Here is a 22,346-nt window from a genome sequence, read left to right on the forward strand (position 1 = left end):
CAGGGCCGGGGAGGTGCGCACACACCCCTGCATGCTGGGCTGTCTGCTGGAGGGTGCTGCTGCTCCGCGGAGGGCAGCAGGCCCTGGAACGGGTTTCCTCTGCTTGCCTAAGTTAGTTACAGCACAATACTATGTGGACGTTTCATTGAAAATTTTACTTGAAAAAATAAAATTCCAAATACTCAGGTGAGACACAAACCCACTGTTCTTGCTTTGAGACCTGTGAATTCTTGGGGGACATTCTGTGTGGTGGGACAGTTCCACTGACAGTTTGGGTTCCCGAGGTACCAGTTCTCAGTGACCTTGGGAACCCCAACCACTTGGGTCCCAAAGCCACAAGGGTGGCTTTTGTCTTGCTGGGAAGCTGGCTGAGGGCCTGCCAGGGCTGGAGGACCAGCTCTCCCGCACAGGGTTCAGGGCCTCTCCCAGAAAAAAGAGGTTTTGAAGTGAAAAGGCAACGAGGGGCCAGAGGGCTCCCCAGGATGGGTCTTTTTGGAGGTAGATTTGATGCCCACAACGTGTGCAAAGCTAAGACCCCCAACTTAGCCAACGAAGCCTATGGCCTCAGAAGGGCTGCAGCTTGCTCAGGCCGTGGGCCAGGATGCATGCTGGACGGTTCTCCAAATAAAAAAGCCCCAAGGGTTTGTCTACACTGCTTACCTGCTGGGGCTGTGAGTGGGGAGACGGCGGCCTGCCTAGGGCTCCTGGTGCCAGGCTCAGGAAGAGTCATTCATTGCAAAGGGCCAGCAAGTGAACCAGGGCCACCTCTGTCCCCAGCCTGTGAGAGGAGCAGCTAGCCCTGAGAAGGGCAAGGATGAGTGAGGCTGACCACGTCACAGGAGTCCTCCAAGAGTGACGGGGATTCAGTCATCGGCCACAATGGAGAGGGCCCGGAGCTCACTGAGTTTGGCCTCGTTCTCCCGCTCCCGCTGCTCATCGGAGTGGCCTGGCTGGTCAAGCTGATGGGACAGGTCTCCAAAGATCTTGTGCATTTCCGAGTAGTACACAACCTGGGGGAGGTGACAGGGGTTGTCATGTGCTGGCTCCAGGGAACCGTGTGCTTCAGGGGGCCAGAGGCTCACACTTCTCTGCTACCCGCTGCCCTTACCCATCTGGAGCTGTGCAGCAGCGTGCCTTGTGCCTTTGGGGATGTGCAAGGCACGGAAGGGCTCTAGCTGAGACTGAACCAAAAGGAGCCAGGGAGCAACAGGGCCTCAGTGGCTGGAGGCGGAGGCACCTCTGCTGCGGGCTCCTCGTTCCCTCAGCAGCAGGTGCAGGAAGGCATGGGCCTCCCAGGGTAACTGGAATGATGGGCACCATGACTGGAGTTTTACTGCTTTTTGTAAGCTAGGGGAGAACCCAAGGCTTTTGTCCATGGCAGAAAGACAGCATGGTAGGCTGGTGGCTCCCAAAGCCCTAAGCCAGCTTTAGAGGCACAGGCAAGAAAGGGGATGCCCGTCTAGCCTTCCGTTCCCTCCTAGCTTTCATCCCACCCTTGCTCATGGCCAAGCTGCGTGGCCAGGGGGACAGCGCAGAGGCCAGGTTCACTGCCAGGGTCCCTCTAGGGAGGCACCAAAAATGGGATGGGAGGGGACACAGGGTTGAGGGTGGGGCAGGTGGAGGAATGGGGAAGCCTGTCAATTCTCCCAGATGGCTGAGGACCAGGGGCTTTTCCACAGACAATAGGGGCCACTTCTGCCTCAGTTTCTACCTCATGACCCAATGAAAGCATGCAGTTTCCTGAAAGCTTCCACGTTTCACTCTAGACATGAGGAGGAGCTCTAGACACTAAGGGGACCTTGTGGGAAATGCCACGTGGGGCAGGGACCCATGGCTGATACTCCTGAGGTGAGATTTCCGCCGGCCGAGGGGGAGCTAAAGTGAGCTGGTCTCAACACACTGCTGTCACCTCTGGGCTGGGGGCGGGCCACCCTGCCCCCAATCCCTGCCCAAGCCACTGCGCGCTGAGTCACTGGGAATGCTCACTTCTCCATGACTAATGGCAGCCGGGCGGGCGAGGGGGAGGCTGGGGCCCAGGAGGCAGTCAACAGCCCCCAGCAACGCTGCCTGGTTAAAGGGCATCCCTGGCCTCCCATCTGCTCCAACCTGGACATGCGGGAGCCTGGCACGCTGTGGCTTCCTCCTGTGAGCAACAGAAAGGAGGGTGCAGGGCAGCACCCAGGTGACAGCGAGGAAGAGGCAGGCCCAGGTCTCCTGTGAACCCAATGGGGCGGCTGGAGGGAGCCCTCGCTGCAGGAGCAAGTGTTAGGAGAGGTCCCCACCTACTCCTGCAGGAGGCTCTAGGTCTCACTGCCCCCTAAAGATGGCACAGGACCAAGTACGTGGGTCACTGACAAGGCCCAGCCCCGGCATGAACCCTGCTCAGGTGTCCTGATTGGGGCAGGTGGCCACCCTGACTTTGGCCCGGCAGGGTGGGTGTGCACTGGCCAGGCTTCACGGCTGCGACTATGGGCCTGCAGGGAATGGCCACTGGAGGGCGCCAGATGCCCAGCCATGCTCAGACCACCCGAGCCAGGAGGGGCAGAGCCTCAGGGACCTGGCGGGGTGCCACGGGTGTTGGGGTACTAAGGCTGTCGCTGAGCGCGAGCCATCAGCAGGGTCCTGTGTGGAAGGGACCCGCTTCTGGCATGGGTGCCCACCCTTTTCTATTTTGCCATTTGGGGGAACAATCCTTCCTAAAGGCTTGAAGATGGAGGAGGGTGAGGAGCATGCCACTCCGTGTCCTCCCGTCCCCGAGTGGAAGGGGACGCTGGGGCCTGGCCCGTGTCTGACCCCCAGTGGCACCCCCATGCCTCCAGGCCTGCCTTCCCACCCAGGGCCCCAGTAGCAGCCCTGATTGTGGCTCCCCCCAGGGCTCTGGAACCCCTTCCTTAGTGGTTCCAAGGCAGGACTCCCGCCATTTCCTGCTAAAAAGACTGGCTCGGGGTGGGCAGGGGAGGGGTGCTGAGTCCTCAGAAAAGGCCTCCACTCTCCAGATCCCTTTCTCCTCGGCAGCCTCCACTCTCCAGATCCCTTTCTCCTCGGCACCATCCCGGGCCAAGAATCTGCCCACTTGAGGGTGCGGGGCAGAGGAGCTACTTAGAGTGAAATGTAGAGAGATCCATGGAGGAACTGCTGGACAAAAGGGAACCTCGGCCATTCCTGGTCTGGGATTCACCAGAGAGCAACGTGAGGACTCTAACAGCAGACAGGGCCCCCAAGTCGCCGAGCCCGGGACTCTGGTACTGGAATGAATTCCTTCGGGGCCGTGCCTGGGGTGGGTGCCCTGTCTTTGTGGAGAATGGCTAAGCCACCCTTCCAGCGTGGGTGACAGGGAGTGGCATGAGCTATGTCCACCAAGCCCAGAGGAAGAGCACCTGGCGGCCTCACCTGAGCTCGGATGAGGGACTCGAAGCTGGGCTGGAAGTAGTCGAGGCGGCTGCCGTAGAAGCGCGGCATCTCCTCCAGCAGCTGCCTGTTTTTGGCTTCAAAGTCCTCCCGCACAGGCCGCAGCTCCTCTCGCGCCTAGGGAACAAGACCTGGGTGTCAAAACTCTCTCACTGCTGAGTGTGGGATACGGGATGGGTAGGGTGGGGATGTCTGGTGTCTTGGTCTTCGTGCCCCCAGGTGAGGGGAGAGACTTACCACAGGTGACCACGACGGTCCACCTGTCTAGCCCCTGCCCGCCTGTCTCCCCTGGTACCTGGTGGAGCTTGGCCAGCACTGGCCCCGTCTTCTCCTTTTCCTCATACTTCTCCACCTTGGCCTGCAGCCTCCTATAGTCCTGCAAGGCCTGTTCCCGCCGCTTCACCGCCATGTTGAGGCTCGGGAAGACGCTGCCGAATCTGTAGGACAAGCTGGTTGGAGATGGGCCCGTTCTTGAAGGGGTGGCCTGGCTAGAGATGGGTCCGCTCTTGGAGGGGTGGCTTGGCTAGAGATGGGTCCGCTCTTGGAGGGGCGTCCTGGCCAGCACTCACTTATCCAAAAATGTGCCCTGAGCACCTACCAAGCGCCAGACCCTGCTCTAGGTGTTGGGGAGTTCACCGTGAACAAGACAGATGAAGCCCTGTCCCCTGGAGCTTGTGCGAACGTGGACAATGTCATGGGGTGAGGGCAGATGAGAGGAGGTGGGGTTGTGGGCCAGGTCCAGGGAGCTGGGTAGCACAGGGTGGCCCAGGAATGAAGGGCACCCTGACCCCCACCTCCTGTGAGGTTCATCACACAACGGACTAGAGGATGGTGGGGAAGGTGCCTTCAAGTCATCTGGCCAACACCTCACTTTTAAAAAGGAGGGAAACTGAGGACAGAGAGATGACCTATGACTCATCCAAAGTCATGATGAGGCAAAGAAAGTCTAGAAGAGAACACAGGTGCCCACGTTCTCTGTCTGGCACCCTTTCTAGCCGTCACAGTGCCACTGGCAGGTGGCAGAACTGAAATCTGAACTCACTCCTGCCCCAGGGCACCTTCTCCTTCAAGGGCTCCTTGGCAACATGAAAGCAGCAGAAATCCTATGGCTCTGCCATTGGAACGGCCAAAGTTCCAACCAGCTGCTTCAGGAAAATGCCCTGAGAACCTCCTACTACCCCACCATGACTAGAAGGGACCGCGTGGGAGACTCAGAGGAGTGGCCCTCAGAGACAGCAGCAGTGGACAATGCGGCGCTGCAGGTCCACATGGGCCTCATCTTTGTGACTCATGTGGCTTCTGGTGACCAGGAGCAATGCTCTCCTGAGGCTCTTGCTGCTGCTGCTGGAGGGCTGGCCCTCGGCGCGATGGCAGGGGGCATCTACCAGGCAAGCCAGAGCCCTGGACTGTCCAGGATCCATCTGTGCAGCCCAGGGAGCTCGTGACTCTGTGGCCATTCGGAGGTGACCCAGGACCAGAAGAGTTGGTTCCTCCCGGAGGTTTTTATGAGGAACCCAGAGAGGAGGAAAGATGAGGAAGAAAGACGAGGGCAGGAAGCAGTTACTGAGGCTGGGATCAGCCTCTCACAGGCACTCAGAGTCGAGAGGATGCTGGCAGACTCGCTGTCAGGTTCCAGGAGCTCAGACACCACACAGAGCAGGACTCCCAGATGTGCCTCTCAAAGGATATGACCAGGAATTTGGTTTTGAGACAGAGTCTTGCTCTCTCACCCAGGCTGGAGTGCAGTGGTGTGATCTCTGCTCACTGCAGCCTCCACCTCCCAGGTTCCAGCGATTCTCATGCCTCAGCCTCCCGAGGAGCTAGGATTACAGACGTGTGCCACTACGCCCAGCTAATTTTTGTATTTTTAGTAGAGATGGGGTTTCACCATATTGGCCAGGCTGGTCTTCAACTCCTGACCTTGAGTGATCCACCCGCCTCGGCCTCCCAAAGTGCTGCGATTACAGGCGTGAGCCACCGTGGCCGGCCTGGTTTTAAAAAGCCTCAGCAAATCAAGTGTCCATTTGAGGTAAGAGTAATGAACAGTTTTGCCAGAGAGTAAGAGCATATTAACTTTATCAAAGCATTAAATGCCCCAAACTAAGTCACAGACCCAGGGAGTAGATTTCGATGAAACAAAGGGCTTATCCCCAAGACAGAAATCCTTTACCTCAACAGTGTCCATAAGGGGCTCCCTGTCTAACAAGGTGCTAAGTGGGTGAAGCCACCAAAGCACCCTGAATCCTCACCCGTGCCCTTAGACATCCCGTAATCAAACCAGCATCTGACCGACTTGCCAGGCAGAAGCCATGGGCCTCCCAGCACTGTGCACAGAGAACGTGGGCCCCTCAGCACCGCGGAACTCAGCACTACGCATGGTCGCCCATGGCGTGGGCTGGAGTGAGACTGCTGGGAGGAGCTAGGCTTGATGCTTTCGCCCAGGGCAGCTGCGTGGTGGAGCTGCAGCTGCTGGGGAGCCCTGCCCCCTTCCTGGGCAGCTGAGAGGCACGTGCTCAGGCAGCAGGTGCAGCTGGGCCTGAGAGGCTACCAAGCCACCTGTCCCTCCGCCCCAAATGGCCAAGGGACCACTGGCAGCCACCCCAGTCCTCGCCTTGATCTTCGTGTTAGAAGCCACCTGCTGCTTGGATGGTCCCAGTGCCTGGGCCTTGTGGGTGCCTGGGAGCTGCCGGGTGGGTGCAGGCGCTGGGACAGGGCAAGGATGAGAGGCAGGCAGGAGGCAGCAGGTGGAGAGCTCTCTGGCCCTGGCCCCAATCCCACCACCCTGAGCTCACATCCTCAGGAAGGAGGGCATCACAGCGTGAAGCCATGTGTGTGCAAGGCGCCTTCCACAGTGCAGGATGGGAGGAGCCGCATGCTCGTTGCTCCAGCAGCCTGACCCCCCACATCCCCTGCGGCACTCTCATAGCCCCCTTCCCACAGCTGTCGGCTGGGGCTTATTATTTCCTGGGCCAGAGTCAGAGCCACCAGGAGCACTGACCACAGCAGAGTGCCGAGTGGGGGTGAGGGAGGCTGGGTTACAGAGCTCCTCGGGGGATGGGGTCGTGGTGTCTCCAGGTGGCCACCTGGCTGCATGGGCTCCTGTCAGGCCCCTGGAACCAAGACCACTTGCCTCTGCAAGACCACTTCCCACCTGCCCCTGTGGGAAGAGCATGTCTTCACCATGAAAACCTCCGTTTCCCATGACAGCACCTCTTAGTCACCAAGAGGTTCTGCCTGCTCAGGCCACTGGAGGCGATTGCTGATAAATTACAACCACGGTGGGGGGAGGTTGGGTCCTGGGATTGGGATTCCCTAGGGGTAGGGACAAGTGTCACACCCTTCTACATTCAGGGGGAACTCACATCAGTCAGGGCATGGCGCAGCTTGTGCCGAGGTGGCTGAAGAGTAGGGGACCAGGACTCTGTCACATCTGCCCTGGTCACTGACCCATTAAGGCCCCATCTCTCCGTTTTCTACTTCTTAGCAACAGAACAGACTTTGCCAAAGCCCTGGGGTGGACAGTGGACGTGCCATGGTGCTGCGTGGGCTCTTAGGTCAGGGCTCAGGCTGCTGGCAGGGGAGGTGGAGACATGCACAGCCTGGGCGCCTGTGCCAGCCCCTCCCAGATATGTCCCTGGGACCCCACAGAGGCCCTGCTGACTCTACCCAACCACACTGGGGGGCCTCTCCCCAGGTGTGAAGCCAGGACCCAGGCTCCACTCTGCTGTTCCAGCGCACTTCACCCCTCCCCTCCCGCTCCTAGGCGCTGACCGTCCCATTATGAGAAGTCAGTTTGGCTGTTTCCACATGTGAGGAAACAGCCTCCCAGGCCTGGTGGGGGCAGGTGGGACAGCCCACCGAGCACGCCCCGCTCCATGGTCCTGCACCACACTGGCAGTTGCCACACCTGGCCGCTGACCTGAGAACACACCGTGGCTTTCCACTAGACTGTAAGCTCCTGAAGTCTGTTTTACATTTATCCTCAAAGAAGAGGGCTGGGCTGGGCCCAGGCCGGTGATCAAAGCATTACCCATGATCACTGCCCAATTCTTGTCTGTCCTAAGGCTCAGTATCAAACTCACTCCCCTGGGGATGGGAGGGGCGAAGAGGAGCAGGAGAGGGAAGGGGAGCGAGGCCGGCTGGGAGGTGGGCTGGGCGCAGCCAGCACTGGTGGGGAATGCCTGCCATGCCTTGGTCTGTGCCCACGCAGCCGGGAGCTTCCACCCACCAGGAAAGGGAAATTGAAAGCATCCCCATCCGACATGACAATGCGGCCCAGAGACTGGGGATTAGAGGCCGAGCCCCTGCAGGGAGGCTGGGGGCGGTGGGGTGGCCATGTGGCCATGATCTTCATCAGAGGACAGGAAAGCTGGAGTTTCCTGTTTCCGGTGCTGGGGTCCCTGGGAGCTTCTCTTCTGGCAAGAGGAAGCCAATGGGAGGAGGCTGTAGGCTGCACGGTTTTATGTGGTTGGGGGAGATCGTATGTCAGCTGTGGGGATGCAGGGAGAAGCCAGCCAGGCAGGCCTGAGGGCTCATGCAGAGGTCAGCGGATCCGCTGTGGAGATGTGCGCCCCCTCTGCCACGCCCCCACCTTCCTGGCAGGTGGCGGACCACCAGCGTGGTGGGAAGTGGCTGGGGTTTCTCTCCATTTGGGCTTCAGAAGCCAGGAATCAGATTTCAAGGGCGCCTTGCTGATACTGAAATTGAGGTGGGAGTCAGTTCCCCAGTTCTCTGAGTCCCTGCCTCATTCTGCCAGCCATGGGTGCCTGTGGCAGCCTCTGTGTCCGTCTCTGGGACCCCTGTGGCCCTGGCACAGAAGAGCCCTCTGTGGGTAGGGTCTGCTCAGTCTGCGTCCTTCCCAACCAGCCCTGAACAGTCTGTCCTGAAGCCCAGGACCAAAACCCACAGCCATGGAGCTCTTTCTGCACCCCAGCTCCCTGTGCAACCCTGTGGTATGGGGCTGCACTGTCACCAGCAGGCAGGGGGTGGCGGATGCCCACTCTGGGGAGGCTGGGTGGCCAGGGCTGGAGCAGGAGGCACAGTACCTTCTCCCCCTGCCTTCGCTGAGCCTCCACGGTCCTGGCTTAGAAACAAGAGCTTGCTAGGGTCAGGCGGGCCTTTTCCTAATCCCATACTTCAGGCCTGCACAGTCAACGAACAGCTCAGCAATCCCAAACACCAGGGGCTGCAGGATCAAAAACTGCTCCCCTCGTTGCCCTGTGGGCCCTGGGCCAGGCCAGCGATAATTAGGCAGAGCCTCATTACCCGGCCCTGGCAAGGCACTGCCTGGGACCACCGCAGAAGAGACAACGAAGTGCAGCTGGGCAAACAGGAGCTTTCTAGGTCACAGCCTGCTCGAGAGAAGCCAGGGAAGATCAAGTGATTCGGGGCTTCAAGGCACGGCTCTGCCTGTTCCCCGCCCTGGGGACCGAGGGAATAGGCCTGTCTGATCACTGACCAGGGCCTGCCCAGCAGAAGATGAGTCTCACAGAAGCATTCCTGACCCCAACAGGTCACAAGCTAGGGGAACTTCCCGGGCCAGACCCTGCTGCCGCGCCCCTCCCTGTGTGCGGCCACCCCACATTTCCAAAGCCGAGTGCTGCAGGCAGCTGCTCTCCCAATCCGGCGGGGCCAGATGAAAGGCCTTGCTCATGTCCGCTGAGGGCTGGCCAAGATCTCTGCTAGCTCCATTCAGCAAGCCCTGGCCCCAGTGGCTCTCAATCAGGAGGAAGCGGTCAAATGACCACCAGAACAGCGGCAGTTGCTGGGTGGGGCGGGAAGGGGGTGGTGGCAAGGGTACCCTGAGCTCGCCTGGGCCATGCGGGTACTCTGGAGTCCCCAGGAGCATGGACGCTTAGGCCACAGGTCACAGAGCTGACGTCCCCACTGAGTTTCCCGTCAGGCCCCATGGGAATCTGGGGACAGGCAGCTAGAAATCCTGTTCAGTCCCCAAGTGGCCGCTGACCTGCCTCTCCCGTAAGTGCCCCGAGGCCCCCAGGTGATACTGACTCACTTTTTTAAGGGCTCGATCACAGTCTTCTGGATCTGGTTCACCTGTCAAAGAAAAACCCAAAGACATTAAAACAGGTGGGGAGGGGAGGGCGACACGCAAGGCAGGGCCCCTAACTACCACTGGGCTAGGAAGTCTGAAGGGCCACAGGGTGCTGTCCTTGTCCTGGGCTTGGCCTTGCTCAGGGTGGAGGCCGGGCGGGTGGCCACAGAAGGCTCAGGGGCTGGGGTGAACAGGACTGCCGCCGGCGACCCTCACAGTAAGTAACATGAGCTCGTGGAGCCTCAGGAAGCAGGTAGAGCCAAGGCAGAAGAGTCTGGAAAGAGCCCCGTGGGCTTGCAGCACCTTGCAGCACACGAGGCCAGAGGGCTTAGAGCCCCGAGAGCAGAGGGAGCCCACTCGGGCCTCCCCGCACAGCCCACCCAGAGGCCCAGACGGGGGGCGAAGTCATGCTTGCCCACCCCAGACCAAGACCTAGTCACCTTTTCCTGATTGAAGGCGTCCATCCGCTTCACGGCCGTGTCCAGGGCCGTCACCATGTTCAGAAGGTCCTGGTCTTGCTCACAGAGGGGATTAGAGAGTAAGTCCAAGGATATCTTCACGGCAGATTTTGACATGGCTGTGGGAAGCCAAAGCTCAGTGAGCCTTCTATGAAGGGGCAGGTTTCACGGCCTTCTCTCCAGGACCCCGTCCTCCTATGCCAGGGGCCTGTACCCTGAAAACCTCTTCCCACAGCCACGGCCGTCAGAATGGCGAAGTACCACACAACCACAAGCTGCTGATCCCCACGGTTTAATGTTCGTTCCTGACCCTAACACTGCTCCGGACAATTCTTTTGAGCGGCTTTACCTGTTCTCCAAACTCTGGGTTAGAAAAGGACCATCTGGGTGGGAGGCTATAAAATATGTTTCTGGCTCCAAAGATTCTAATTCAGTAAACCTGGTACCCAGGAATATGCATTTAAAACCACCTCTCCAGGTGGTATGGACATGACGCTTGGTTTGGGACTCCCGGATGGACAAGAATAACAGTACTCCAGTTTACACACAATTTTTACTACAAAAGGCCAACAGTAAATATTTCAGGCTTCGTGGGCCATACGATTTCTGTTGCAGCTTCTCAACTCTGCCTTGTGCTGTGAAAACTGCCAGCAACAACACATAAAAAATAGATGTGGCTGTTTCAATAAAACTTTATTGACAAAACTAGGTCAGATTAGGCCAGCAGCTGTAGCCTGCCAACCCCTGGTTTCCTCAACATCCAGTAGGAAGAGATACACTGGAAAATGTGTTTTCCCCCGAGACTCGCCCAGACACACTCTGCAGCTGGTACAGGCAGCACTGGGACAGCAGGGCCCCTTCCTGCTCCCCTAGAATTTTGTTTGTAAATAATGTAAACCTGGGAACTTGTACGGGACAAAATGCTCCAAAGCTGCCAGCAGGTCCCCATCTTGGGGTTCTGCCGAGGTTCCCATGCACTCTCATTTAGGGCTCAAACAACCCAGGGGATGTCTAGCAGAAACGTATTTTGGTTCCATTTTAGAGAGGAGGCAGATTAGGTGCAAAAGGGTTCGTAATGCCTCCAAGGTCAAATGGCTGAACGTGCCAGCCGGGCCCTGACCCTTGACCCTGGACAGCTGCTTCCCTGTTCACTGCTCTCCTTCTGATCTGGCCTAGAGGAAGCCAGTGGAGAGGTCCATCAGGCATTCGCTGACGTTTTTCAAGGCACCCTGGTACCCGATCCCCATGAATGTGCCACCCACCCCTCTGTGCTCCTCCCTCCTGTGTTGACATTCCCTGCTGGGCAGATGGGAAGCCTGGGAGTCACAGGAGGCTCAGAGGCGGGATGGAGACCGCTGGCAGCTTTGGAGCTCTTGGTCCTGAACGTTTTCAGGCCTCCATTATTTCTAGATTCTAGAAACAAAATTCTGGAGGGGCAGGAAGCGGCCCTGGAGAAGGGTCATGCTGGCCTGATGCCGTCTGTACCAGTGTCAGAGTGCGTCTGGGGCAGGTCTCAGGAGAGAAGACACATTGCGAATGCATTTCTTACCATATGCATGTTACTGAATTTAAGATGCTCTTCATTGCAAGTCACTTATTGTATAGACCACTAAGAGAGAAAAAAATTGTCAATCAAACCAGGCTACGCTTTCAGTACTTTGATTTCAGAGATGTTAACCGTGGAAAAAATGTCTTAAGACCCATGACATAAGGTCTGCCTCCCAGTTAATTACAGATGTGCCTTGCCTAGCACTCCATGGCATGAACCCGAACCCTGACCCTGCGCTCCCTGAGGAGGGGTCTGCCTCCCCCAGGCCCCTTCACCAGCCAGCAAAGCAGCGCTGAACAGACTAGCCGGTCCGGAGCACCCTCCTGGGGTTTTTCTGGAATCTGGGAGAGCGCTACAGTCAACCAGCAAAAGGGCAAACTGTGGGAGAAGGCTGGAAATGTAAACTTTCCAGAAATGTTGAAGCAACGGAGGGAAAAACACCTCTTAAATTCTGTGGAGTGACTCTGTAGATTTAGGAACAAACGTTATGTATAACTTAATTTGATTATGAAATGATCACATACAGCATAATAAAAAGATAATAAAATTCTGGATAAAGCTGGAAATGTTTCTGAAAAATATCTTCCGCAATTTCTTAAAAAAATATCTGAGGAAAACAACCCAAAAAGCCAGAGGAGCGAGGAGACGTTCTTCCCACTTTCCTTTTTTTTTTCAGACGGAGTTTCGCTCTTGTCGCCCAGGCTGGAGTGCAATGGCATCATCTGGGCTCACTGCATCCTCCGCCTCCTGGCTTCAAGTGATTCTCCTGCTTCAGCCTCCCAAGTAGCTGGGATTACAGGCGCCTGCCATCACACCCACCTAATTTTTGTATTTTTAGTAGAGACGGGGTTTCACCATGTTGGCCAGGCTGGTCTCGAACTCCCGACCTCAGGTGATCTACCTGTCTTCGCCTCCCAAAGTGCTGGGCTTACAGGTGTGAGCCACTGCGCCCAGCCAAACCGCATTTTCCCCTTTCCTAAAGCTCTTGCATTGTCAGGAAGTCAAAGAACTGAGTGGGCTCAGTGGCTGGCCCTGGGCAGAACTGGGTCTGGAATCCCCGCCCAGTGATGCCCCCGCTTCATGTGCGCAGAGCAGAGCTGGGGTAGATGACGCCAGGAACACCATGGTCTTAGCTGGGCATAGTGGCTCATGCCTGTAATCCCTGTGCTTTGGGAAGCTGAAGCAGGAGGATCCCTTGAGCCCAGGAGTTCGAGACCAGCCTGGATGACACAGCGTGACTCCGTTCCCTCTCAACAAAAATAAACAGCAGATCTCCATGCCCCTCTGGACCTGTGGTCCCTGCCCCAGGCCATACCCCTCACTGTTCCCTGCAGGGACTGGGAGAGGGGCACAGTCAGCCTGGCCCATACCAGGAGGCTGGTGATCTTTGAACCTTAGAGAAAGTGAGGGTCTTGGACCCCACCCGGGTCTCTGGAGTCCTGATGCGGCCTCTGGAATGTAAGATTCAAAGATTCACCAGAGCACTCTGAAAGTAGTATGAGTTTCTGAAAGAAAGATCATCTTTTTTAGAGTAACTGGGGATTTTCCACCTTGCTGGGGAGCTCAGGAGATTCCATGCTCAGGAAAAGCATCCTTCCATTCCCCTCAACTGTCCAGATCAGTGGTGCTCACAGTGTGGGCCTCAGCATCACCTGGGAACTCCAGGGACACACATTTTCAGGTCTCGCCCAGCCCATGAGTTAGTTGGAGGCTGGAGGTGGGGCCCAGCGGCCCATGGCACAGCAAGCCCACCTACAATGCTGATGCCCCGTATGTGAGACTGATGTGGCTGTCAGGCTCGCCTCGGCCCCATGACCAGCACCACCGCTCTTCAGAGGCACTGTCTCTGCCCACATCCATTCCTGACTGAGGACAGCAGTGTTAGGCTTCTGCAGTTACCCATTGAACTCTGGTTTCTCTGCTGGAAAACTAAGCTTTCCACAGCCACGGACGGTGCATCACGGACCCCTGATGCCCTCCTTGGTTCCGGAGCAAGCCACTGTGAACACAGCACACCCTGGCTTTATTTATGCTCTGACAATGCAGCTGTCTGCAGAAGCAGGAAGGAAAGGAAGCAATGGGTCACAGCAGCTCCCAAACTGGAAAGGCAGTGGGGACCGATCAAGAAAAATGCGACCCAAGTAACTCAGACCTGAAATAACTACAAAACAAACAACTGCAGACAAACTCCCAAATCCAGTCCTTGGCTTGAGACACACATAGTTTGGCAACGCTAGAGGCCAGGAACAAGGTGCATGTTCAGACCAGCCCACGGCCCAGGAATTAGCACTGGCATGAGAATTTATGGCACAGACCAAGATGGCCACAGTCCCTGCACAGGCAGTCAGCGCTCACCCGGGCGTGGTAGTGGTGGTGGTGGTGGTGGTGGTGGTGGTGGTGACGGCAGCTCCCAGGGAAGGAATGCTTTCCTTTTGTGATCAGTGCTTTGTAGGAAAGGTGTGTTTACACATCAGTAACTGGCTGAGGCTTAGGAGCTGGCATAAAATGGAAACAAATTCAAATCACTGCCTCTATTAGGCACACTTCAAGGGTTTTCCTCTTAACTGCAGTACCAAGTAGGAGCATGCGGGTCCTCAAATCCCACCCTTAGGTGCCCACTGCCCTGTGGCCCTTTGAATGGTGTCAGTAGACAGTGATGCCGCCCCATTTGCACTAGGCTCACAGCCAGCCAAGCCAAGAGTGGACGGGCCAGGGTTCCGGAGTGGCAGCTGTTTCAGTCACCTTCTAGTTTGGTGGTGGGGGCGGGGGTGGGCAAAGCAATGAGTGGGGCATGGGCAGGCTTCGCTGTGGAGACAAGGCCCTGGACTTGGAGAAGAGGAGTTGAACTCTTCCTCCTTTATCAAATGGACATGCCCATTTATAAAATGGGTGTGTCATGTGCCCCACCAATCTCAAGGTCAGAAAAGCTCAGGTAGGTGAAATTTCTTCACAGCCATAACACGGCATTATTCAGCAGCTGGAGTGGCCAAGGGGACTGAAGATGGCTTCTCCACCCTCCTGCTGCCTGTCCTGCACCTCTGGTCAGCGTGCACAGCCTTTGGGCCTCCGTGCTTGCTGTCCACTGTGTTTCAGACCCTCTTCCCTTGGCTATACTTGTGTGGGTTACTCATTCCTTCAGGACTCTGCCCAGGCATCACGTCCCCAGGAGGGCCTCCCTTGACCCTGTCACTCTCCACCTCCTTATTTTTATTGACCCTGCACGCCACGACATGTCATCATATACCGATCTGCCTGTGGACCTCTTGCAGGTCTTCCTCCTAGAACATAAGCTCCCATCTTGTCTTGCTGTTGAGTCTCTAGTGCTGAGTGTGCCTGGTGCACATGGGTTCTCGGTCAGTATCTGCTAAGTGAGAGGAAGTGGGCAGTCCTGGCCATACCCAAGTCTCTTTCAGGTCCTCAGCCCAGTGGTATACAGACACAGCTCTCCCACTGGACCCAGGGAAGGAGCTGCAGGAGTCCACCCAGTCAGGGAGGCTTGCTGCCGACCATGATGACGGTGATGCCAGGAGCGGACACCCCGAGAGCTGACCCGTGCCAGGCCCTGTTCTCAGTGCTTTACGTTGCTCATCTGACTTAATCTTCAACAACAGCCTGTGCCACTCGGACAGCGTTACCTGTGCTTCTCGGGTGAGGGAACTGAGGTAGAGCTAAGTCAGCTGTCCAGAGCTGCACAGGGAGTGCTGAAGCTATTGATCAACCTTTGGTCAATTGCTTGCTGCTCTTGGGTGGGAAAGTCAAGGCCTTGGAGAAAGAACCTCAAGGAATGGTCTCCATCTCTCCCGGTTGCTCGTCGCCTCCTTTCTGGGACATGGCCTGCAGCAAGGGCTCTGGACGCTCCCTTATTCCCGACCTGCTTGTGTCTCTAGGCTCCTGGGCCTGGTTCCTCCTTGTTTCAAACAAGAACTCTCCAGCCAAGAAACCTCCCCAAGGGACCTGGCTGTTTCCCAGCACCTGCTGGCCCCCACTTCCCAAGGACCTCCCAGTGCCCTTTGTCATGACAGAATTATCTGGGCTATTTCTGGCCTTACACTTTAACGCAACCTCCTGTTTAAACACACAACAGCTTCCATTCTTGTTGCCACTGGAGCGCCCGTCCCAGCAGGCCAGGGAGTCTCGTTTCTGTGGGAGGGAACGTGCTTCCCTTTCCCTCGGGACAGCCTGAGCCGGTGGCCAGGATTCTGAGGCAACGGAGGCATCTGCTACCAGAAGCTCCCACCAGCTGCAGTACTGCCCTGACTGGAGTCCCAGGAGAGCCTCGCCCCAGCACCCACATCCAGAGTGGGGCAGTGCGAGCTCTGTGCAAAGTGGGATCTGACTGGTGAAGAGTAACTGTCCTCAGGCTGCTTCTCAGGACACTGGGTACACATCCTCTGAGTGCAGCAACGTCAGAGCCCTTGGGGGGCTGAGGGAGGAGGGTGCCCATCTCTGTCCCACCTGCCTAAGCCAGTGGTGCAGGTGGAAAGTCACCTACCCAGGTCGGCGTCGGTGCTCTTCTTCATGTCTTTCTGCAGCCTCCGGGTCTGCTCTTCCAGCCTGCAAGGCAGGGGATGGGTTGCTTGGGGTCCCCTTCCTTCCCCCTACCTAAGCGAAGCCCAGGTGCTCTGGAGGGCCTGCCAGGGAGGAGGAGAAAGGGATCTTCTCCATGGGGATTTTTCCCGCTGACTGAAGTGCCACTACACCCAAAGGCTACAAGTGAACGACTCTCATGTGGCTATTGCGGGGGAACAGTTCCAGCAGCCTGGTGACCCGAGCTGCCCTCAGCTTCCAGGGTGCTCACGGGGCAGAGGGGCAGCCCAGGGAAGGGCACGGGGCAGACAGGTGAGACCTGGCAGGGGGCCCTTGTCCCTCCCTGCCTCCCACCTCATCTTTCTGGGGTTGACACTCACTGCTGAAGTTTTCCATACTCCCTTTCAAAGTCTCTCTCCACCTGCAACGAGAGAGATAACTCAATTATCGGAGAAATGACAACACGGTGGAAAAAACCTCCCAGCCTCCTGAAACTCTCTCCACACCCTGCCCCAGTCCACAGAAAACAACACGGTCCAGTTCACACAAGCACCGACATATCGCTCCTGACACGGTATTCTTGTGTTCCCAAGTTAATTAAGTGTTTGATTTACGGAGGAAGGCTCCCCTCCCGGAGGGGCCAGCCAGGCAGGTGCCAGCGGACTGTGGCTCTGCTCTTCCCAGCCGGGAGCAAGGCACTTGCTGCATGCCCTCCTCACCCCAGGCTGGAGGCAGTCACGGTGCTCAGAATGTGACTGGACCCCATCCAGGGAGGCAGCAGGGTGCAGAGGAGAGGGCGGGTCTGGAATTGGGGGTCTGTCTCTGCCATTTCCTAGTTTCCAGGTCCATGCAGGGCACCTCCCCTCCTACCCTGCCTTCCACTCAGGGCCACCTGCCCCTGCTGGGCTCAGGGTTGGTCAGGAACAACCGTGCACCTGTGCTTTGTGATTGGGATGCATCAAACACAGACACTGTGACTATTGACTCAGGTCAGGCTCTCTCCATTCCCGACCGGATATCAACTCCCTCGAGAGCCAGCAACACTGAAACCAAATGCGTGAGTCCTGAACCCGGGGCTGCACTTGTTGCGGAAGATGAAGTTAAGAAGTCTAGTACTTTCTTCTGGTGCCTTGACTTCACTATCTGTAAAATGGAGCCTCATGACTGGTCTCTTATGGGCATGCAATGGGAAGTAAATGACATCGAGAGGCAAAGAAGGAGACTAAGCTAGAGGCCTGCTCTCCCTGGCCAGAACTGCAGCCGTCAGGGGCCAGCTTCGGACTTCATGCTCTGAGAAGTCAAAACCGCTAACTCACATTCACAGAGCCCTCACCTGTGTGCTTTACAAGAATGGAGTTCTCTACACTCACCTCCAAGGCAGGTGTGACTATCAGATGATAGTACTGAGGAGGTCACCGGGAACCAGGTATGTACCCTGGGCACGGTCACCCCACTGGTGAGGGGTAGAGCTGAGCCCAGTGGAAATGGAACCCAGGCAGCCTGGCTCCACAGCCTATGTTCGTAACCATCATTCTCCTGGAAGGCATTTGCTGATAAATGAAAGCCTTGACCTAAGAAAGAAGTCCTCCTGGCTGCTCCCCGGGAATCCTGTCCCCAAGAGCCCCAGATCCTGACTTCTGCTCAGAGGGTCAGGGAGTACATATCTGCAGAAACTGCCAAAGCCACGCTATTCCTACCACTGTCTTCCAGCAATGCTGACCTGATGAGAGCGTTCTAAGCCCATCAACCTTAGCACTCCACGTTTGGATTTAGATTAATTCAACATAGCCCTGGAATGACAAAACAGCATTTATGTTACAAATGAGGAGCCCGAAGCCCAGAGACAGGAGTGACTTCCCTAAGGATGCAGGACATTCTGGTGGCAATGCAAGGCTAGAATCCAGAGTCCTGGTTCAGGTCTTTTTGTTTCAAATTTAAACAACATTCATTCCTATGAACACGTATTGAGCACCTATTAAGTGCGATGCATTCTGCCAGGTTCTGGGGATACGCTGGTGATTCAAACAGACATGGGCCCTGGTGGTGGAGATAAACAACTGCCAGATACAAATTTACTTGCTGACTATGATGGGCCTTTTGGACAGCAGGAATGAGGCCAGAGAGAGTTGAACACAGAGTCTGCTTAGCTCTGGCTCTCTGGGCATGACAACAGACTCATTGCATGGAGGTAGCTTACTTTCCTCATTTCAACTGTAAAACCCAGAAGCAGGAAAAAATGTTCTTTTCCTTACTTTATGATCCTAGCATCTAGAACCTTCCACAAAACTGTGAAGTAAAACCCACCATTGGTGCCCCCGCCTCCCATCCTACAATCTTTCTTCCTCTTTTCAACAGACTCTTTCTCCATCCAGGAACCCAATATTTTTATCATTACTTACCTTAAGATCCAGCAAAAGCTACTCATAAGAAAAAAATTCAAAATTCACTCCTACTAAAGCACAAATGCTTGATGAGCATTTAAAGTGTTGCCTGTCCCAGGGGATTTGCAAGTTTGCAGGAACCAAAGTCTTAGCTAAAGGAACGGAAAGATTCTGGTGTGACTGCAGGTGGGAAATTTGCTTTGGTGTGAAGGAGCCTCGCCAGGGCCCTTGAAAATCTGTACTTTGGTGTCAGCCTAGTTTTCTCCAGCAGGGCTGGAAGAATGCAGTTTAGAGGCATGAGCAGAGGCAGGTAAGATATGAACTCTGATACTAGCTGTGGAGACTTGATAGCACTAAGCATTTTTTTTTTTGAGACAGGGTTTTGCTCTGTTGCCCAGGCTGGAATGCGGTGGTGGCATCATGGCTCACTGCAGCCTTGTCCTTCTAGGCCCAAGCAGTACTCCTGTCTCAACCTCCTGCATAGCTGGGACTATAGGCATATGCCATTATGTCTGGCTAATTTTTTAAATTCTTGTGGAGAGAGGATTTTGCTATGTTGCCTAGGCTCGTCTTGAACTCCTGGCCTCAAGTGATCCTCTTGCATTGGCCTCCCAAAGTGCTGGGATTACAGGTTTAAGCCATCTCACCCAGCCAACTTTAGGTGGCTTACGAGGAAATAGCTGATAATAATATCTACCCCAGTGGTTCCTTTTGAGGATTAAGAGGCAGTGTGTGTAGAGCAGATTGCAAGGTGCCTGGCCCACGGCAGTCCTCACTAAATGTTGGTTTCTGTGTTTTTCTCCTGCTCACTGGGGTGCTGGGAAGACCAGAGCAATCTGGGGCTGCAGGCTGGGCTATAAACCTGGGCTATAAGCTGCCCCAAGCACACAGGAAACTGGCAGCCAGGAAAACCCTGATGTTGGTTAAGGGTGGAGTCCCCTGCTTGGGTGTTGTGACAATGCCCTAGCTTCCTTTACTAGACACACTTTTTTTTTCTTTTGAGACGGAGTTTCGCTCTTGTCACCCAGGCTAGAGTGCAATGGCGTGATCTTGGCTCACCGCAACCTCCGCCTCCCGGGTTCAAGCGATTCTCCTGCCTCAGCCTCCCGAGTAGCTCAGATTACAGGCATGTGCCACCGCGCCCGGCTAATTTTTGTGTTTTTAGTAGAGGCAGGATTTCTCCATGTTGGTCAGGCTGGCCTCGAACTCCTGACCTCAGGTGATCCCCCCCGCCTCGGCCTCCCAAAGTGTTGGGATTACAGGTGTGAGCCACTGTGCCTGGCCTGCTGGACACGTCCTTCTTTTTTTTTTTTTTTTTTTTTTTTTGAGACAGAGTCTCACTCTGTCGCTCAGACTGGAGGGCGGTGGCACAGTCTCTGCTCACTGCAACCTCTGCCTCCCAGGCTGAAGCAATTCTCATGCCTCAGCCTCCCGAGTAGCTGGGACTACAGGAGTGAGCCACCACACCCGGCTAATTTTTGAATTTTTTTTTTTTTTTTGGTAGACATGGGGTCACCATGTTGCCTGGGCTGGTCTTGAACTCCTGGCCTCAAGTGATCTGCCTGCCTTGGCCTCCCAAAGTGCTGGGATTACAGGCATGAGCCACTGCGCCCAGCCCACATCTTTCTTCTAACGTTGCAGGATATGACAGCTGAGCAGCATCTTTACGTATTAAAAGTATTTATTTCCAAAGAGAAAATTAAAACTAAGCACTACTTGGCCCAAACCAAACTCCTCTAGAGATCCAGAACACACAGGGGGCGCTCTTTGGGAGGGGTGCTGAGTGTTAGCTGAACCCCGGGGCACAAGCCTTTGGCTCCCTTCCTCTCTTTTGCAATCCCCCAAGTGTGCCGATGTGTGTGGGATGTCAGAGAACACCTGGTCTCCCTGGCTGGGGACTGCTTGGACTTGTACCGGGAGGGACTTCAGGTTTTCAGCTAGGTTAGATCATCCTGGAAGCTGAGGAACTTGAGGTCTCATAATGAAGCCGAGGAGCAGGTCGGAGGGGGGAGTGCGTTTTCTACTTGGTGCCGCTCAAGGCCATCTGACAGCTTGAGAGGAGTTCGGACACATTTCACCTCCCCTGCTTCCAGCGGCAGGGGTGGGTTGCTTCTTTAGCTCACTGGTCCAAGAGCTCTCTCCTCCACTGGGGAAAGATGCACGGGGACACTGCCAGAATTCTAGCCTCTCAGATAATGGCTAAGGGACTAAAGGGACACACTGGAGCCTCATTCCGAGGAAAAGAGCCAGACAGAAAAGATCTGAACATCTTTGAATGCTTGATGCCTTTGCCAAAAAGGCAATTGGACCCCAGTCAACAATGCAAGTATAAACACATGTGCACGGACTGTCAGGGGATCAGGGCAAGCTGGGCCAGGCTGGCGAGGTTAGCTCAGGGAGAACCAAGCCCCAGACGACTACCCTTGGCCACCCCCTGCATGCATTCTCCAAGGCCCACAGTGGGAGGAAGGGGTTTTGCTGTTCCCTGCTCTACTGGCAGTGCACAGGTCAGGCCCTAGCACAGAGTGGGAACTCAGTATTAAGTGAATGAACAGGCTGAGTTCCCACCCAAACTTATGCTCATGGTGAAGTGAAAAAGGAAACTGGCAGGCAGGGCCGGGGCTCTGATCCCAGGGCTGAGGTGCATCTGATCGGAGTCTGAGAAGCCCAGAATCCTCAGCACTCTGGGAAGCCCCTCCTTCAAGGGATGCTCTGGGTGGAAAGTGGGCTCCCTGTAGGTATGTTCTAGCAGGATTAAGCAGGATTAATGAGGCTAAGGGTCCCGCCACCTGGCAGGTGAAAATCCTTCTCCAGTGGAGAGGCTGCATGTGGCCAGACTCTCTTTGCCCTAACTTTGCAGAGCACCCACCTGGCTAGGAACCTTGGAGTGCGTGTTCCTTGTGTGCAAGACTCACAGTAACCCTTGTTTCAGGGGGACACGAAAAGCAAAGCTTCGAAGAGCTTTTCCATCCTCCCAGGTTATGCAGGAAGGTGTGGCGGCTTCTTTCTACGCTAAGATGCTCCAACCACTTTATGGGACCTGGGGAGCGGGAGGCGACTGGGTGGAAGGTTAGGATCGGGATCGGGGGAGCTTTTGTTCCTCCATCTCAGTTCTAATGGTCAGCCCCAGCAGGAACAAACTATTCTAGCCAAAGTCTTGACAATAATGGAATTTGTGTTAATAACCTGGGCACAGGAGAACAGTGAGGGTAGGGACACAATGCTTTCTTTGTGCCTGACAGTTGGGTGGCTTGAGCCAAAAACCTCCTGAAACTCCCTGAAGATAACATGAGCATTTCTTCCCATGACAGGGGCTCCATGACTTCCAATAACCCAGGCAGCCCCAGCTGCTCCCCTCCCTGAAAGTGCCTGGGCAAGAACAACAGAGTGTGTCACTGCTGTTCAAGGGCAGCTGCCAGAGATGCTGAGACAACTGCACAGCCCAGGCCTGTTTCGGGGGCCGGGAAGGGGTGGTGGGTGGGGAATGAGACTGAAGAGGCAGGGTCTTACTGCTTCTACTTCAGTGCCTCTGGGGAGTGGAGGGGTATAGGCCAGGGAAGCAAATAACTACTCCAAGCTGTAGCTCAGCTGTGATTCCTTGTGAGAGATCAAAGGCCCAGCCGACTTTGTTGCGTTGGGAAATCTAGCTGCCTGGGACAGGCTGAGTCCCTGATGGTTCATAAAGAGGGTCAAATCAACCAGTTTCCTGTGATTAGTTAATATTAATTGGGGACTTATTTTGTGCCAGACACTGTGTTAGGTGCCTTCAATGTATTATCTTGTGTGAGCCTCAAAGTAACATCTGTGACACAGGTACTCTCATCATCCTCATTTTATAAATGAGAAAATGAAGGCTCCAGAGGTTAAGGAACTTGCCCAAGGTCAGAGACAGCATGTGGCAGAGCCAGGATGGGGACCCAGGCTGCCAGCCTCCCAAACCTGGCTTCTTAACCCCTACCTGACCCCCAGTC

The 22,346-nt window shown here is 55.7% G+C and overlaps 1 protein-coding gene across 3 annotated transcripts in view; it reads right to left on the reverse strand.

Annotated features, from left to right (window-relative positions):
* Positions 1-136: 136 nt before the first annotated feature.
* Positions 137-22,346, reverse strand: part of BIN3 (bridging integrator 3) — a 48,436-nt gene continuing 26,226 nt past the window's right edge. The window contains exons 1-8 of one of the 3 annotated variants that reach the window (XM_054498204.2): positions 17,715-17,779; positions 16,375-16,415; positions 15,960-16,021; positions 9,901-10,037; positions 9,422-9,462; positions 3,704-3,845; positions 3,391-3,525; positions 137-1,010 (exon numbers count right to left, since the gene is read on the reverse strand). In XM_054498204.2, the coding sequence (XP_054354179.1) occupies positions 864-1,010; positions 3,391-3,525; positions 3,704-3,845; positions 9,422-9,462; positions 9,901-10,037; positions 15,960-16,021; positions 16,375-16,415; positions 17,715-17,738 (729 nt within the window). In that variant the 5' untranslated portion in view covers positions 17,739-17,779 and the 3' untranslated portion in view covers positions 137-863. Of the gene's footprint in view, positions 1,011-3,390; positions 3,526-3,703; positions 3,846-9,421; positions 9,463-9,900; positions 10,038-13,822; positions 13,963-15,959; positions 16,022-16,374; positions 16,416-17,714; positions 17,780-22,346 lie in introns of those variants that run through there. The other 2 variants (XM_063668581.1, XM_054498202.2) reach the window with 2 other exon arrangements.

This window comes from Pongo pygmaeus, chromosome 7 (assembly GCF_028885625.2).
Source record: "Pongo pygmaeus isolate AG05252 chromosome 7, NHGRI_mPonPyg2-v2.0_pri, whole genome shotgun sequence".
Lineage (NCBI taxonomy): Eukaryota > Metazoa > Chordata > Mammalia > Primates > Hominidae > Pongo > Pongo pygmaeus.